General features: G+C 45.2%; 1 protein-coding gene across 2 annotated transcripts in view; it reads right to left on the minus strand.

Annotated features, from left to right (window-relative positions):
• Positions 1-11,178: 11,178 nt before the first annotated feature.
• Positions 11,179-17,656, minus strand: part of LAMB2 (laminin subunit beta 2) — a 301,168-nt gene continuing 294,690 nt past the window's right edge. For both annotated transcript variants that reach the window (XM_078661826.1, XM_078661827.1), the window contains 2 exons: positions 14,809-14,968; positions 11,179-11,808 (listed from right to left, as the gene is read on the minus strand). In XM_078661826.1, coding sequence (XP_078517952.1) covers positions 11,672-11,808; positions 14,809-14,968 — 297 coding nt within the window. In that variant the 3' untranslated portion in view covers positions 11,179-11,671. The remainder of the gene's footprint in view (positions 11,809-14,808; positions 14,969-17,656) is intronic.

Genomic DNA, 17,656 nt, shown 5'->3' on the forward strand with positions numbered 1-17,656 from the left:
GCTTGAGAGTAAACTAGATTAAAACAAGAACCACAAACTCCAAGGTTATAGTGGTTCTAAATAAAATATTTTTACTAAATTAAAAAAGATTAAACATGTATTAAAATATTTTATAATTAAATTAAAAACATACTATTTTTTAATAAATATATGTATAATAAATGATATGTATTCATCTTTTTTACTATTTTGAATAATTTAATTTAATATTATTTTCTATGTTTTTTTAAATTCTTAACTCCATTATTTTTGAAAGGAGAACTGTGCACTATCACTGGTTGACCATGTGTAGTGCTGGACGTAGTACCAATTTTTTTTTTTTTCGGTAGTATTTTAAACTCGTAAAACCTTTCCCATCCCGTTTTTCAGGGTATGTAGAGGTGCAAATCTACACCTTTGAGTAACTTTACACTCAGATTTTGTGAATAGACAAAAGTCGGAAAGTTACTCAAAAGCATAAGAGTAAATTGTCAAGACCCATATCTTTGTGAGTAGCTCTGGGTGTGAGCACATCTAATCTACTTGTCCTTCATTGATGGCACAAATGCCTTTAGGGCCAATGCTAAGGCATGCCGCTTTGACAAATTTATGTGACATTGCTGTTCTAATATGGGCCTGAGTCCCGGAACTCTACCTCGTTCAGGCAGCTCCCAAATGGAGAGATGATGCATCAGTTACCATTGTAACTACTGGCAGGGGAATTCAGGAGTGCATGCCACAAGTCAGATTACTGTCTCTCATTCTCCACTGCAACATCACTGGGCCCATTGCAGGCACACGTTCAACTGTACAGCCCGCATGTACCACTGAGTGAAATGCACCAATAGGATGCTATCACGCCTAGCCACCTAATAACTGCAGTCGCTTCAAGAACAGCTTTTGTCTGAAACAATGGAATCATATCCTGAATGTCCCTGTCATCTTGCAGGGGCTGAAAGGCTTTCAAGGCGACTGTGTTCAAGATGGAACTAATGAAGGGTAGTCTCTGGGCTGTTTGGTGCTGAGATTTAGGCTGGTTGTTGGAGAATCTCGAGTTAAACTGTAGTAACATTGTGCTCTGCAGATGGTTTGAAACTTGTTGAGGTGAGCCCAGTACCAACAGCCACTTGTCGAGGTATAGGGTAATGTGTATCTTTGCCCTGTGAACATGGGCCGCAGCCACCAACAAGGCCTTCATAAAGTAGTAGTAGTAGTAATAGTAGTAGTAATACATATTTATTAAGCGCAGCTGTCACCCAAAAGGGTATCCTGGCGCTGTGACCAAAACATTACCGACAGATGTTACGCATTACACTACTCTTGGGAAGAGATAGCTTTTTAAACCCTTTTTAAAAGCCGCCAAGTCCTGGCAGCTCCGAAGGGGCAGAGATAAGGAGTTCCAAAGTTTTGCAGCTGCACAACTGAACGACCGGCCACCCATCCTCAACCTTTTAATCCTGGGGACAACTACCAGGAAGGCTGAGGAAGACCTCAGCGGTCTTGCGGCTGAGTACCAGGAGAAGAGATCTTGTAACATCACTGGCCCCAGCCTATGTAAGGCCCTAAAAACAAGGCAAGAGGCCTTGAAATGAATCCGTTGCTGAACAGGCAGCCAGTGAAGGTCCGAAAGCGCCAAAGACGATGACGCTGAGCGTGGCGAAAGAGGGCTAGCTTGGCAGCCATGTTCTGAATCCTCTGCAGCTTAGAAATCAAGATGTTAGGGGCTCCTAGAAGCAGTGCGTTGCAGTAGTCTAACCTACTGAGAATGGTACTACGCACCACTTCTGTCCTGGCCGCAGTTGGAAGTAACGGAAGAATCTTCCGTAAAGTGCGGAGCAGGAGCATACAGGTCGCCGTGGTTTTATTAACAAAAGCGTCAAGCTGCAGGCTAGGCCCGAACATGACGCCAAGATTACGGGCCGAGTCAGCAGCAGTCACTGTGCCCAAGATTGAAGAAGGCCAGAACCCATCAGGTAGAGGGCGAGGCAACTGGTCCAGGGAGCAGTGGAGCACCTCGGTCTTTCTTCGCTCCATTGAATTGGAGTGAGTTGTGGCGTAACCAATCTGCCGTTGCAGTCATGCAGCGGTGAAAGGTTTCCCTCGAAACCGCATCACCTCCTTCAAATGAAAAAATAAGTTGAGTTTCATCGGCATAGTTAATAACAGATATGCCGAATGACCTAATCAAACTTATTAGTGGACGAAGATATAGATTGAAAAGGATCGGGCTAATTGCCGATCCCTGAGGCACGCCCTGCTTTACATTCTTCACTGCTGACCGAAAAGGTGGAAGTGCCACAGCCTGCTGCCTGTTGCAAAGATAGGAAGTCAGCCAGTCCAAGGCCAGACCTGTCACCCCGGCCTTCTGAAGCCTGCCCAATAACACCGCGTGGTCAACCGTGTCGAACGCGGCCGACATGTCGAGCAGCACCAAAAATGCCGCTCTGCCCATGTCGACACACGAGCACAGGTCATCCAACACGGCCACCAGGACAGACTCCGTACCGTGGGCCGGCTTGAAGCCAAACTGGGCCGCGTCCAGGCAGGCATTGGTTTCCAGAAAGTTAGACAGGGCCCTTGTAATCAATTTCTCCAAGATTTTTATAGAAAATGGCAAAAGCGAAATTGGCCTATAATTGGCCGGATTCGAAGGGTCAAAGGTGGCTTTTTTTAGCAGGGCTGAAACCACTGCCAGCTTCCAACTATCTGGAACCGTAGCTGTGGCAAGTGACTGACAGCAGATGGAGTGGAGCGGTGGAAAAAGCTCAGCCTGAAACACCTTCCAAAACCTGTGGGGCATAGGATCAAGTGGGGAGCCAGAAGAGACACCATTTGCCACCAAACAGAAGTCCTCCAAGGAAGGAATAGGAAAACAGGTCAACAAGGACTGTTCTGCCTCTGCCCCAGAAACTTCTGGGGTCGTTGTACTGGCCGATTCTGCAGAGGAAGGCGCCAACGGTGTGGTCTGACCAGAGTCCGAAAGGGCAAGTAAAATGTTCCTCATTTTTTCCTCAAAGGCGACGGCCAAGGAGTCACATAGCTCCTGAGACGCCGGAATAGCTGACGCAGCGCAAGAAGGATTGGATAGGTTGTTGACAAATTTGAACAATGCCTGGGACTTGTTCGTGGCCTTAGCCAAGGTATCCTCCAGGAACTTTGCTTTGGCCACCCGTATCTGCGCTTTATATTCTTGAAGAGCTTCCTTGTAAACCAGTTTATCAGATTCCAGATAGTGTCTTCTCCAAGCACGCTCCGCCCGTTTACAGCAGAGTTTCTGCTTAAGGAGCTCACCAGAAAACCAAGGAGAGACTCTCATAGGCTTGTCCTTTGCCTTACGCAAAGGGATCAACTTATCTAAAGATTCCAGGATCTGCTGGCATAGGACGGAGTAGCTCTCCTCCACGCTCTTCCCCCAAGGAGAAAATCCCAGGCAGTAGCACTGGCAAACTCGTGCCCTTCTAGAAGCGCGACCATTGCCTGCTGAACTTATACCTACCAGGGCCGCTAATGTTCAGCGAGCCTGCTGGCGTAAGAATGGTGAAAAGGACCAATGCATGGTCTGTCCAGCATTCGACTGCAACCTCCTGGACTGAAACCGCAGAGCTATCCGCAAAGACCAAGTCCAGTGTGTGGCCCTTTGCATGAGTAGAGGAAGGCACAAGCTGGTCAAGATGTAAATTGCTACAAGCTTGGCAAAGCTCTCTACAAGCAAGGTCTTGAGGGCCATTGGGCCACAGATTAAAATCACCCAGGATTAGAAATCTAGCATGCGAATTGGATAGATCATAAACCAGATCAATTAGCTGCTGGAGAGACGAAGCTGGAGAGACGGTGGTCTATAGCACAGGAGACCAGCCAATAGTACACCACCCTGGTTCGTTAAAGAGAAGCCCATGAGCTCAAACCCCAATACCTCTCTAACAACGAGCTGTGATAAGGCGAGTGAGTCTCTAAAAATAAAGCCCACTCCTCTCCCTGTGACTCGCGGGATATGCTTAATCGTGTACCCCGGGGGACAGGCCCACCCGAGCTCCACTCCACTGTCCGCCCTGGTCCAAGTCTCGGTCATAAATAAGACATCCAGCCTTGATGATTCGACTAAAAGGGCGATCTCTGCATGGTGTTTGCAGAGTGAGCGGACATTAAGCAGCCCACATAAACGAGTCCCCTGAGAAGGAGTAGGGGTGGTTAGCCGTCTACCCATGCCAGAATGGGAATCCAACAGACATAGCTCTTCCCTGGAATACACCAAGGTATTTGTGGCAATAAGGGCAGCATGGCTAGCGCTAGACGCATCCGGAGCGCGAACGGGCACAAACGGGCTTACCTCTGGCGCGTCTACGGTGCGCCCGCTGCGCGCCCACGCTGTGTGCTTGGTCGTCCATCCCCTTTTATAATATGCAGCGCGGGAGTCCTGTTAGTCGAGCCTCTAGACCCGCTCGAAGATGGCGCCTGAAACTGGCCCAAGGCAGGATAACCCCTACCCAAGATGGCGGCCAAAGACGCCGCGAGCAGTTCCCAATGTCCCCCTACCTAAGCCCCGCAAAGTGCGGGTGATCCAACAATTAAGGTGCAGGTAAGAACCTCGCTATGAGTCCCCCAATGTCCAGCGGAGAAAGCGCCTGCAGACTAGGTAGCAGCGCGAACTATGTAGCAGCGCAAGAGAAGTAAAACAAATTAAAAGTTAAAATCACTGGCAGCTACCGCTGAGAGAGGCATGCGCGCAGTAAGTGTCGATCTGACTGGGATCCCTAAAGGAGCCGCTTAAATACACTCTCTAGTGCGCGAGAGTCCTGTTAGTCGAGCCTCTAGACCTGCTCGAAGATGGCGCCTGAAACTGGCCCAAAGCAAAATAACCACTACCCAAGATGGCGGCCAAAGACGCCGCGAGCAGTTCCCAATGTCTCCCTACCTAAGCCCCGCAAAGTGCGGGTGATCCAACAATTAAGGTGCAGGTAAGAACCTCGCTATGAGTCCCCCCAATGTCCAGCGGAGAAAGCGCCTGCAGACTAGGTAGCAGCTCGAACTATGTAGCAGTGCGAGAGAAGTAAAACGAATTAACAGTTAAAATCACTGGCATCTACCGCTGAGAGAGGCATGCGCGCAATAAGTGTCTATCTGACTGGGATCCCTAAAGGAGCCGCTTAAATACACTCTCCAGTGCACGGGAGTCCTGTTAGTTGAGCCTCTAGACCCGTTCGATGGCGCCTGAAACTGGCCCAAAGCAGGATAACCCCTACCCAAGGTGGCGGCCAAAGACGCCGCGAGCAGTTCCCAATAAAGACCCATGGTGCTGATGTAAGACCAAATGGAAGAACTGCACAGTGGAAATGGGTATGCTTCATCATAAAACACAGGTGTTGGCCTTTGGTACTACAGGACTGGCACATGAAAATGCACTTCCCGCAAGTTCAGTGACACTGTCCTATCCTTGTGGCCGAGAGCCAAAAAGGCTTGAGCAAGAGTCAACGTTTTGAATTTCTTCTTCTTGCGGAACAAATTCAACACCTTGAGGTCCAGAATTGGTCGTCGGACCAGTCTGTCTTAGGGACCAGGAAGTAATGGAAATAGCACCCATGTCCTCGTTCCACTTCGAGCACTACCTTACTTGCACCTTTGGTCAGCAACGTTTTATGCATGGTCGACAAAGACCTCCATAAGTCCAAAAGGAATGTGTAAAGGACCATCCTAAAGCGGTAGGGCATTCCCAGGATGGACCATCAGCAGAACCCAATGGTCACCAGGGATTCAGGAAATGGTGCACTCGACCCATCGCCTCACCTCCTGGACACTTGTGGCCTCACATGGGTGAACAAATGAGGTTTTAGTGCGGTGCCAGACGAGGAAGCGGACAAGCATTGCTGCTGCACTGTTTATGCCCCCATATTTAGCAGTGCTACTTCACCGCAAGGTCTGAACTTATTGTGCCAGCTGTTGAATTGGTTGCGACAGCTGTTGCTGACAGCATGCAAAGCTTTTAGAGTTCACCCAAAATGTCTGATACTGTTGGTGAAACTGATATACTGGAGAGGCCACATCTGGTAACACACAATTGGATGACTGAGCTTTTCCTAGATGACTTAGCTTTTTGCCAAAGACCTGGGCATCATCAAATGAGGGAAGCCTGGCTGACGCTAGAAAATCCTGAGGCTGGATCTAGGCATGTCGCGAATGATAACACTGGTGCCCATAGCATGGCGACCTGGATTTGCTCTGCCACAGCTTCACCATCTTGAACAGTCTGTGAAAAAGGACATATGTAGATCCACTGGTAAAGCAGGCAAGATCTTCTGTGTCATATCCATAGGGGTATGACAGTACCAAGCTACCAGGCAAGAAGCATTCAAAGAGGGTAATGTCAAACTGCCTGGCGAAAAAATCTTTTTGCTCATGGTGTCAATCCGTTTTGACTCCATGTTCAGAGGACTATCAGGGACTGAGTTAGGAATGACTTTACAACTATAAGTCTGTACCAAAAACTCTTGGGTGATTGGTGCCGCTTTAGGAATTTAGGGAGCGCATGGGCTGGAATATGACAACTCTCAATAGGACAGTTAATGTCCAGTGCAGAAAGGGCTTCACTTACACCGCCAGACTGGGGTCGACTGGTGCCTCGTTAAAGGGTAAAAGAGGTTCAGCAGCAGAAAGTCCAGGCTGGAGGATTTCTGTTAACACATTTCCTTTTGTCTCCTGTGATGGAGGAGGAGTTCCAACAGTAGGTTTTCCCCGCAGGGAATTACAACGTGGTCGTTACAACTACCGCGTTGTAACCACGCATACCATTACTCCGCAAGTCGGAACAACAACTTGCGGAGACCTATTTGTGGGGCCCCTGTGCAGAAGAGCTAGAAGTGGAGGACGGTCTTTTGGCTTTAACGCACCCAAGCTGTGGAACGCTCTTCCTCTGGACCATTTGATCCATGAATAATGAGTTGTGTTTCTGAAAATCCCTCAAGACCTGGCTCTTTAGCAATTGATCTTTTAGGAGACTCCTCTGAGCTTGGTGCAGTGGTTCTCTTTGTTCACTAGCGCCGGGATGCCTTCCAGTTGCCATGTGCTTTATACATCTTCCTAGCATATATTACTCATTTTTTATTAATTCACGAACGCATGATGCCAAAGAATACTAAATTATATCTCACATTTTAGCAGGGTCACTCAAATACAGGTGACAGATGTATTGCCTGAGGCTGCAAAAATCTTAAAATGACACAGAGTAGAGAGTCAGAATCAGAGGTAGAGGTAGGCAGACAGGGAGATAGGATTAGATAGAGAAATGAGGCAGACACAGATCAAATATCATGGGAGCCCTTTGGAAGGTGGGGGCCCTGGGCAATTGCCAACTTTACATGTCTGTCATGGGATGGGAGAAAGTTGAAGTGGTTGGTGGAGGCGCCACCTACTCATGGAGGAGCTATGGAAGCTTTTCCAGATCCAGTATGGGGCCTGGGAAGAGTCAAAGAGGTGAGGAATCAGCAGATAGATGTAGCCTTCAGAAGCTTGGCATTTCAATCTTTACTTATTCATGTGTGCTTAGCCATGGTTTGATTGTGTGACACAACACACAGGCATTTTAATTGTGTTTCAACAATAAAGTTTACTGTTGTTTTTATAGTTATTAACAGTTATTAACCAATGCTAACAAACAGTGCTGAAAAGAGCTCTGGAGACAATGCAAACCCAAAAGGATAATAAATACTGATGGAATTCAGAACCCAGGCCCAGCTCTCCTCGTGCTGCTGCATCGCTCTTGCTCCCGTCTTCTTGTATGTTTCCCCTGTTTTGTGAGTGCCTTCGCCTTGCTTTTCCCTCGTTTTCACTTTTTTCTTCTTGTTTTTCCTCCGGTTTTTTTGAGTGCTTTCTCCTTGCTTTTCCATCATTTTTAAACTGCTTTCGCCTCCTTTTTCCCTCGTTTTTTGAGAGCCTTCTGCTTGCTTTCCCCCATTTTCTCTGCTTTCTCCTGCTTTTCCTGTTTTTTGAGAGCCTTCTGCTTGCTTCCCCCATTTTCTCTGCTTTCTCCTGCTTTTCCTGTTTTTGGAGAGCCTTCTGCTTGCTTTCCCCCATTTTCTCTGCTTTCTCCTGCTTTTCCTGTTTTTGAGAGCCTTCTGCTTGCTTTCCCCCATTTTCTCTGCTTTCTCCTGCTTTTCCTGTTTTTGGAGAGCCTTCTGCTTGCTTTCCCCCATTTTCTCTGCTTTCTCCTGCTTTTCCTGTTTTTTGAGAGCCTTCTGCTTGCTTTCCCCATTTTCTCTGCTTTCTCCTGCTTTTCCTGTTTTTTGAGAGCCTTCTGCTTGCTTTCCCCATTTTCTCTGCTTTCTCCTGCTTTTCCTGTTTTTTGAGAGCCTTCTGCTTGCTTTCCCCATTTTCTCTGCTTTCTCCTGCTTTTCCTGTTTTTTGAGAGCCTTCTGCTTGCTTTCCCCATTTTCTCTGCTTTCTCCTGCTTTTCCTGTTTTTTGAGAGCCTTCTGCTTGCTTTCCCCATTTTCTCTGCTTTCTCCTGCTTTTCCTGTTTTTTGAGAGCCTTCTGCTTGCTTTCCCCATTTTCTCTGCTTTCTCCTGCTTTTCCTGTTTTTTGAGAGCCTTCTGCTTGCTTTCCCCATTTTCTCTGCTTTCTCCTGCTTTTCCTGTTTTTTGAGAGCCTTCTGCTTGCTTTCCCCATTTTCTCTGCTTTCTCCTGCTTTTCCTGTTTTTTGAGAGCCTTCTGCTTGCTTTCCCCATTTCTCTGCTTTCTCCTGCTTTTCCTGTTTTTTGAGAGCCTTCTGCTTGCTTTCCCCATTTTCTCTGCTTTCTCCTGCTTTTCCTGTGTTTTGAGAGCCTTCTGCTTGCTTTCCCCATTTCCTCTGGTTTCTCCTGCTTTTCCTTTTTTTTGAGTGCCTCCTGCTTGCTTTTCCCTCATTTCCACTGCTTTCTTCTTGCTTTCCCATAGTTTTTAAACTGCTTTCTCCTCGTCCCCACCCCCCATTTTTTAGCTTTCTCCTTGCTTTTACTCATTTTCTCTGCTTTCTCCTACTTTTCCTGATTTTTTGAGTGCCTTCTCTTTCCCTTTTCCCTCATTTGTCACTGCTTTTTCCTTGCCTTTCCCTCGTTTTCCCTGTTTTCTCCTTGCTTTCCCACCGTTTTTTAGTCCTATCTCCTTGCTCTTCCCTCGTTTTCACTGTGTTCTCCTTGTTTTTCCCTCATTGCCACTAAATGAACTGATCACCATGAATCAGTTAACATCTCTAGCGCCTTGAGACCCTCATGGGTGAATTGCTGCGCTTTATAAATCTCATGTTGATCATTTTTTATGACGCTCAAACACTGGAACTGGCCGCTCTCAGACTGCTGCCTGGTGTTGTTGCCTTGGATGTGCTCAGTCTCTGCCATTTGCTGCTGCCTGTTGGATGTGGTCTGAGTGCAAGGAGAGGAGCCCAGAGCAGGTTGAACATTTCACTAGACATGGGCTTTGATCTGTTCATCAAGGGCTGGGTGGTGGCAGTGAGCTTGGGGGTTTAGAAGTCAAGCATGTCTGTGATGTGAAAGAAAAGAGAAGGAGGGGACAGCATATGTTTAGGGTAGGGCAAACATGCCTCAATGTTGTGAGTGAAAACCAGAACTGAGTTTCCTTCACAATTGGGGGCTTTACTTAGTTGAGTGAGATGCAGTGCTGCCCAGCTTTTTTTTTCTTTCTTGCTGCCCTTCCTCCTCTGGTGTTTCACATAGTGTTAGTTATATACATATGTACACTGTGTGGGGATATAGCACTTCATGTTGTAATAGGTGCCTTCTTTAGGCTTGAGCTAGTGTTGCATTCGACTCCTGTCAGGTGCTTTACTCAATGTTGTGGCTCATTGCGATGCCCGTTTCACTTTACAGACCCCGGGCCTAATTTATGAGAAGTGACGCATCTCTGCGTGAAAGCAACGATGCGCCACTTCTCAGTGCGCCTTCCTTGCGACACCAATGATGCATCATATTTACAATATGACGCATCATGTCACAAGGAAGGACAGATACGTTAGTAAAACTGACGTATCTGTCTGTGCAAAAAGTGACGCATTGCTGGAGTTGTGTCGGAAACCTGACGCAACTCCAGCAATGTTCCTTTCACATTTCACACGCCCCATGTGAAGGGCCTGCGCCACCCTTACGCCTTCAATGAGGCAGGCGTAAGGTTTTGACGCATTGGCGTCCTAGAAGTGGCACAGAGAAATCTAATAGATTTCGCTGCGCCACTCCTATGACACTTTCTTGCGGGGGAACGCCCCCTTTGCATATATTATACCTGGCGCAGGTATAATGTGGCGCAGGGGTTTACGAAGTGACGCATCTACCTAGATGCACCACTTCGTAAATATGGTGCAACATGACGCATTTTTTACGCCACTGGTGCGTCACAAAAAGTGGCCCACCGGTGGCGCAAAAGTGACACAGGGGCTCATAAATAAGCCCCTCTGTTTCGATTAGCACCCAATGACACCCTAGGTTCCTCAGTGTGGGGTCCACCCTTGTTCTGTGTGACAGGGCATGGTATTACTTGGACATTTATGGAATAGCTCTCAGAAAAAAACAATGCACCTCCTGGTGATTTCGGAGATGTTTTTCTAATGGTGATGAACAGAAAAAATGTCCAGTACCCTGGCTTTTATAACACCGCCTTCCTTTTTGGGGCTTTTGCATTTTTACACTGCTGATAAGTGCACTTCACCACCGGCGACCAAGAGTTGTAGACCAAATCTAGTTTTCCCGATGAATGTGCTAGTGAAAGGAAGACGGAGGCTAGCGCAATAGCGCAACCCGGTTTATTGAGAAATGCAGGAAAAGGTCATTCTGTACATCTGAGCAGTGCACAATGCTGACCCTTCAGGAGGTGGCATAGTGAAGTCAGGATGAAGGAATGCCCCAGCAAAGATGGGGGTGTTGAGGACAAGGCCTGGGCAGGTTGTTAAAGAATAGGGTTCAATGGGTGGGTCTTTGAGAACCAGCAGGAGGCTCAGCGAGATAGAGTAGGGTGCTGGGGGCCTTGGTGTCTGGGGAAAGAGAGGCGGTGTACCAGCCCTAGGCTTTGCTTTGAGTATCGGCCATTCGGGTATGGGACTGAGAATAGTGGCTCTGTCAAATGGCAATGGGAAATCATTTCAAGATCAATTTTGCACCATTTCATTTAATGTCAAAATACATTGATAAAGGACAATGTCTCAATAATAACAATACTGCAGTTTGCTTTCTTTTTTATTTGTTGCTCAACACTTTATTATGAAGGCACTTGCACATTCTCGCACACCAGCAGGTGGACATTTGCTTTTGCACAAATAAACACAGAGCCAAGGCGGCACACATGTGGACCCCTGTGCCTTGTAATCTGAAAAGGTAACAGTTATTGGCTGGTGTTGTATATTCAGAGCTGCTGTATGGCATCTTATTTGGTGCCCATTACTGTTAGGGGTTGTATATCTTCATTTGTTGCACCCTCACCTGCTGCAGTTCCCTTTTCTGTCATGGGTTGTGGGTGTGGTTTACTGTATGGTGAACTTTGCAGTGCCCATTTCTGGGTGGTGGTGGAGACCTGCAACTATTACATGGCGCTTAGTGCCAGGTGCTGCCACTGGCATGTGTTATGACTCAGTACTGCTGGCATTGTCACACCCAACAGTGCCCGCTCTTGACAGAGGCTGAAGATCTGGACCGCCTGCATTTGTGATTGGATTCAGTGCCCCCTACTGGCAGGTGTTGTAGATCTGGATCTGTTGATTGATGGCATCAAGTATACTCTTCATTTTGTCCTCCAGCCCATCCAGCTGTCTTGCCTTCTCTTCCAGGATGCGCTCGTTTTCTTCATATGTCCCCTCGAGAACTAAAAGGAAGAGAACAAAACAGCTGTGAGAAATGCATGTTGTATGCGACAGCCAAATGAAAATCATTCTACATTCTTTCCCTTCCTCTTTCACTGTTGACAGGTACTTTCTATGGTTTCTCTCCTTCTCTTCCTCCATCACCCATGCAAAAGGGTCTCCATTACCCATCTGTGACTTCCGAGAGGAGATCTGCTTTCCATCTCCCCTTGAAAACCTCTGTCTAGTCCATATTCCTTCACTACCTCCATTCCTACAGAGAGACCTTCTACATAACCTTTGTTCCCTCCATCACTCCAGAGAGATCTTCTTCAGTCCAGTCTCTTCCTCCCTCATTCCTGAGAGATATTTTACATTGCTTCTCTTCTTCCATCACTCACTAAAGACCTTCTAAATCATTCTATCCCTCCATCACTCCTGAGAGACTTTCTACATCATTGCCTCTTTATATCACTCCTGAGACCTTCTAAGTTCCCTTCTTTTCCTCTCTCACACCTGAGAGACCTTCTACATTCCTTTCTCTTCATGATTCCTGAGAGATCTTCTACATTCCTTCCCCATCACTCAGAAAAGGCCTATTATGCCATTCTCTCTCACCATCACTCCTGAAAGAACATCTACACAATTGCCCCCCATTATTAGTTGTGAAAGACCTTCTACATTCCCATACTTCCCTCTATCACTCCTGACAGATCTTCTATATTGCTTTCTCTCCCTTCATCATTCTTGTCCTTTTCCATTCACATCTTTCCCTCCATCACACCAGAAAGACCTTCTACACATCCTTCTTTCTCTCCATCACTCCAAAGAGACCTCCTATGCTATTCTCTCCCTCTGTCACTCTTTGTAGACTATCTCCATTGCCTTGTTTCCCTGTATAAATCCAGAAACTTTATATATTAGCTCCTTTATCTCTAGCACTTAAGGAGACCTTCAAATTACCTTATTTCACTGCATCATCCATCTATAACTTCTGTGAGGCCTTCTACATTCCTTCCCTCCCTCAAGGGCCCCAGGGACACCTTCTATGTTTTATTCCTTCCAATCGTCCATCACTCATAAGTGGTTTTCTAGCTTCTTCCTTTCCATCCATCCCTTCTGAGAGTTCTTCTTAATTCCCTCTCTCCATTTGTCCCTCATGTGAGGCCTTTTACATTCCTTCGCTCTCTCCATCTTTCCAGATAGATTTTTTACATGTGTTCTCTAATTCCTAAGAGATGATCTACGTTGTTTATTTTTATCTTTTACTCTCAAGAGTCATGTTACAATCTTTCCAATCCTCTAAAACTCCTCAGAGTCGTTCTCCAATCCTTCTCTCCCTCCAACACTCCTGATATGAATTCTACATTCCTTCTCTTTCTCCATCATCCCCATAAGCAATGCTTGTTCTTTCCTTTCAATACAGGTGTTTAACATTCCTACCTTCCCTCAATCACTCCCAAGTAATGTTCTTTCCCTGGTGACATTGAACCGCCCTTTCTTCGCACCCACTCCTGAGAATTGTTCTCCCTTCTTTCAAAACTTTTGTTACTTCTACAAAGGAAATTTCTGTTCTTTTACTTATGGGGGTGGTCCGTATTCCTTCACTCCCTTTTGTTCCATTAGCTCAACTGTCCCTTAAACACTTCTCTCACCAGATGTGTTACTTGTGTTTTCCTGTCCAGTTTTATTTTCCCTCTTCTCTTCTTTAAGGTCTTCTGCCTTCTATCCTCCCCTTTCATCATGTCTATATCATGTGTGTTATGAATTCCAGAGCTTCTCAAACTTTTTATAGGTATGACCCACTTTTTAGAATGACAAACATTTGTGACCCACTTAGCTTTAATGGGCATGAGGCGGGCAATTTTTTGATGTAACTCGGGCATCAAGTGGCAGCACACTGTCATTTACAGACCGCAACTTTTCGATTGAGGTGGCCACTAAATTCGCACGACATACAGTTTTACTGATAAAACTATATCTCACACAAACCATACATTTGTGCAGAGAAAGTATATTGATTTGTTTCGATCCTAAAAAAATCTTTGTTTCCATCACACTTTAGAATTACAAAACAAATTGAGCTTAATTTCTTTTTAGCTCTTCCAGCTGCTGAGGTGTCCAGTTCATTTACGGGTATTTACATTGTGTTGTGTGTTACAAAAATGGCGTCCTAATACAGCCCTTCCTTTCACACTCCTTGTACCCAGAGAAGCTGTCACAATAGTCACTTTACTTTTCTTTCTCTGACTTCAAAGTGAGAGGAGTTTGTAAACACCAAGCCCAATGTTTCACAATTATGCAACAAATTGTCAGAAGACATAGCCTTACAATTGACCTCTGAGTTTGAAGTGCAGAAAATGTGACAACATAAATACAGAATTTAAAAGACTTTTCTTTTATTGCTTGAACTTTCACGACCTGCCAAAATCAGCTTGTGACCCACAGTTTGGGACACACTAATCTATTCCATATTAATGTTGTTATATTAATTGTATTCTCAGTTAAAATCTCTCCTCTTCTCCTTTCTGTCCTCCTCTTCCATACTTTTCATCTCTCTTTCCTCATTAGAAGTATTTCCCTTCCATGCTTTCCTTCTGTCTTCTTCTATTTAAGTCCACTACCTCGTTTCCCCTTCTACTCGTTCCATTATGAGTGCGCTCTGTCCCATACTGCCTCGCCTCTTTTTACATGAACGGTCTTCACCATCCCTTTCTCACTGTCCCATTATTTGTCTTCTTTATTCCATACTCTCTTTCCTCATCTTTAATACTTTTTTCCCTCTCATTAGAGGCGTTTTCCCTGTCTTCATTGTTCACTTCCAATAGAAGTGTTCTGCATTCTGTAGTCCCTTATCGCTTTGTCCATTAGGGATGTTCTCCATCCTATACCTCACTTCCCCTTCTACCTTTACTAGGGTCTTATGTCAAGCCCACTTTTTCCTCATCTTCTGACGTGAAGCCATCTCTATTCCATCACCTTCTACTGACCGCGAGTTGGACTAACCACGGAGGAGGTCTCACCTTGTAAGCGCTTCAGTTTGCCCTGGGCATCTCTTAAGAGATGCTTGGCTTGGTCCCGCAGACCCTCTGCTTTCTTCTTTGCATCTTGCATCCTTTTGGCCTTCTGATCCACAAGATCCTGGACAGTTTTGTATTTGTCACCTAGTGGGCCTTCCAGGAGCTGTATGAAGATAAAGATGAAACCCATCAGACGCACAGAGTAGGATGCAGCCGAACAACATATTCCAAATCTAACTTGTGTACAGCTGGACTAAAGTATGCAATGGGAAAGAGTTCATAGCAGGCTTCATGCTGCAAAATGTGAACTATATCCAAACTATGAGAGGCAGGCACTATATATATAGTAACTCTGAGAAGGACCTATGTGCAAAAGTAGACAGCAAACAAGTGATGAATCAGTATGAATCAGTACTGTGGCCTAAAAGTAAATGCAGTACTCGTCCATGTTACAAATAGTATGGGAAGCAGCAATATATCAAGACAAAATATAGAATACTTTAAAATGTTTACTCAGTATAAAAAAAAGACTGCGTCGAAATGTAACGTGGAGAAATAAAACTAGGAAGGGAATTGGGGGCTCAATATGACAAAAAGTCCATGAAAAAGTGAATGCTTTTAAACTAGGAAAGGAAACATTAGTTATCTCTAACTTTAGTTTTGCAGACTGATGATAAATATCACATCCTATGCATATCTCAGGTCTGACATATACTGAGTATTTCTGGAATAGTTAAAAAAATGCTCAAATACAACATTATCAGGAAAGAGCAAGGGGTTCTTTTCAGATGCTTTGTAACTGGAACCTGGGAAATGTCTCTGTTTTGTCAAGCTGCCATGTAAGATCTGCTCAATCTTCGTGTTATGGTCTTTTCCTCCAGGTTGTGATCAGTCTCCCAGCATCAAAGCTGGTGTTACAGATTAGTAACTTTTCATTTTGCAGCATATAGTATATATTCATATTTCCATAGATCAAGAGATGTTTTTATGTTTTAGGCTGATTTACATGTACAAGTTCCAATAGTAATAATTGACTAAACAGTGTCGTGTAGCCCTTTATTATCTGCAACTATTACCTGACCCTTTCATCTGTTTCTCTTTGGCGTCCTTTCTGTTATCTGCCTTAAAAAAAGACGTTCGATCTGCTAAAATTATATTCTGAATAATGAATCAATGTATTCTATTGTGTAAATAACTATGAATTTAGCTTTTAATAATTTTTATACTTTATTGTAATGCTGTGAATTGTCTGTTTTTTAACTGTAGTATACTTTTTATGCCTTCATTGTGTTGGCGAAATAAAGTTATTCTGACTGACTGACTAATGTGCATGCAATGCCATCAATACCATGAGCCTTCCATACATATAAGCGAGTCGCACGGAAATTCTGAATACAACAGTATCTGTTTCTCTCTTATGGGATGTACATTTGGGGGTGAAGTTTATTGCCAACTACATAGTTGCCTAGATGTTCACTTAGCTGTAGCAAGACACATCAGTACCATCCCTATGACTTCTTTTCTTGCAGCCACAAGTCAGTCAGTGGTTACTGGGCGACAGTCTGTGTGAGTACCATCATTTACTATAGGTGCCCGATGGGTCGGATTCACAGAAACTAACTTAAGACAAAATCCTAAACTTACTACTCTTGGTATTCACAGAAGTTAAGATTTTGTCTTAAGTTTGTCTTAAGACAGACTTAAGACAGACTTAAGACAGACTTAAGATAAAATCCTAACTTAAGTCTTTCTTAAGTCTGTCTTAAGACAAAATTAAGACAAAATCTTAACTTCTGTGAATATCAAAAGTAGTAAGTTTAGGATTTTGCCTTAAGTTAGTTCTGTGAATCGGGCCCACAGTACTGTTGTTCTTCAACTGGATTACCTAATTAGCCCACTGATTGTCCCATGGCCTCAACAAAAGTCCTCACAAGGCACACTTATTTTGACAATGCTTGCAGTCCACAAGTCTTTGGGGCCAAGAACAGTGTGCAGGGAGTCCAGCACTGTCCAATATCAGCTACCACCGTCAAGGTAAGTAGATTTGGAGTTACACTTCCAATGTAATCTTATCTCAATATTACGTTGGATGTTGATATAATGCAGTCGATGTAAGTGCAGGTCGATACTCTTGATCTCAGTATTTTGGTACAGATAACCATCACTGAGGTAGCCAATTCTCTTCATATTAAGGCAGCAACCTAAACTAAGAATGTCTTTAAGCGCAGTAGTTGCTCCAGTGTCTGCTACAGTGGGGGAGTTGGAGTCTAGAAGAATAAACCGGCCAGTCCTTTCTCTTTTAACTCTAGCTGTTTTTTGGTTTCACGAAAGCGCTTGGAAGGGTGGGCCAACCTGTCCTATCATTCTTTCAGTTGCGGAGGTCAGGTTGCCTGCAAAGTAGGGTCCCGATTTGTAGAAAAGCAGGTGGAGACCTCATTGAATGAAGTCTTCAAGTGGTCGGGTGATTGAGCAGAAGACTAGAGCGTCATTTGTTTAGAGCGGGATAGTGAGGTAGCACGGGGTTCCAAGGAGGTTGGAACTGGGCAGTGTTGTCCACATCAAAGACAAATTGTTCACAGGCCAGAACCAAGAAAGGAGTTTTGTGGGTGAAGTGGATGGGTAGTGATGGTGGTGCCACACTACTGTGGTGAAAGCGCAACGATTACCAGTTCGAAGCAAGGGTACGTATTCTGGGGGTGCTGGCGGCCATATCCCAGATTGGTGCAGCAGATGAGGGCAGAATGCTGGTTGTGGGATGGGAGTGTGTTTGAAGTGCTGTATCGGTGTGCAGGAGGAGAGATGGATGGCTGCAAAGGCTTGCGGCACTGCTGGACAGCATAAAGCCAGTGAC

The sequence above is a fragment of the Lissotriton helveticus genome, chromosome 9, assembly GCF_964261635.1.
Source record: "Lissotriton helveticus chromosome 9, aLisHel1.1, whole genome shotgun sequence".
Taxonomy (NCBI): domain Eukaryota; kingdom Metazoa; phylum Chordata; class Amphibia; order Caudata; family Salamandridae; genus Lissotriton; species Lissotriton helveticus.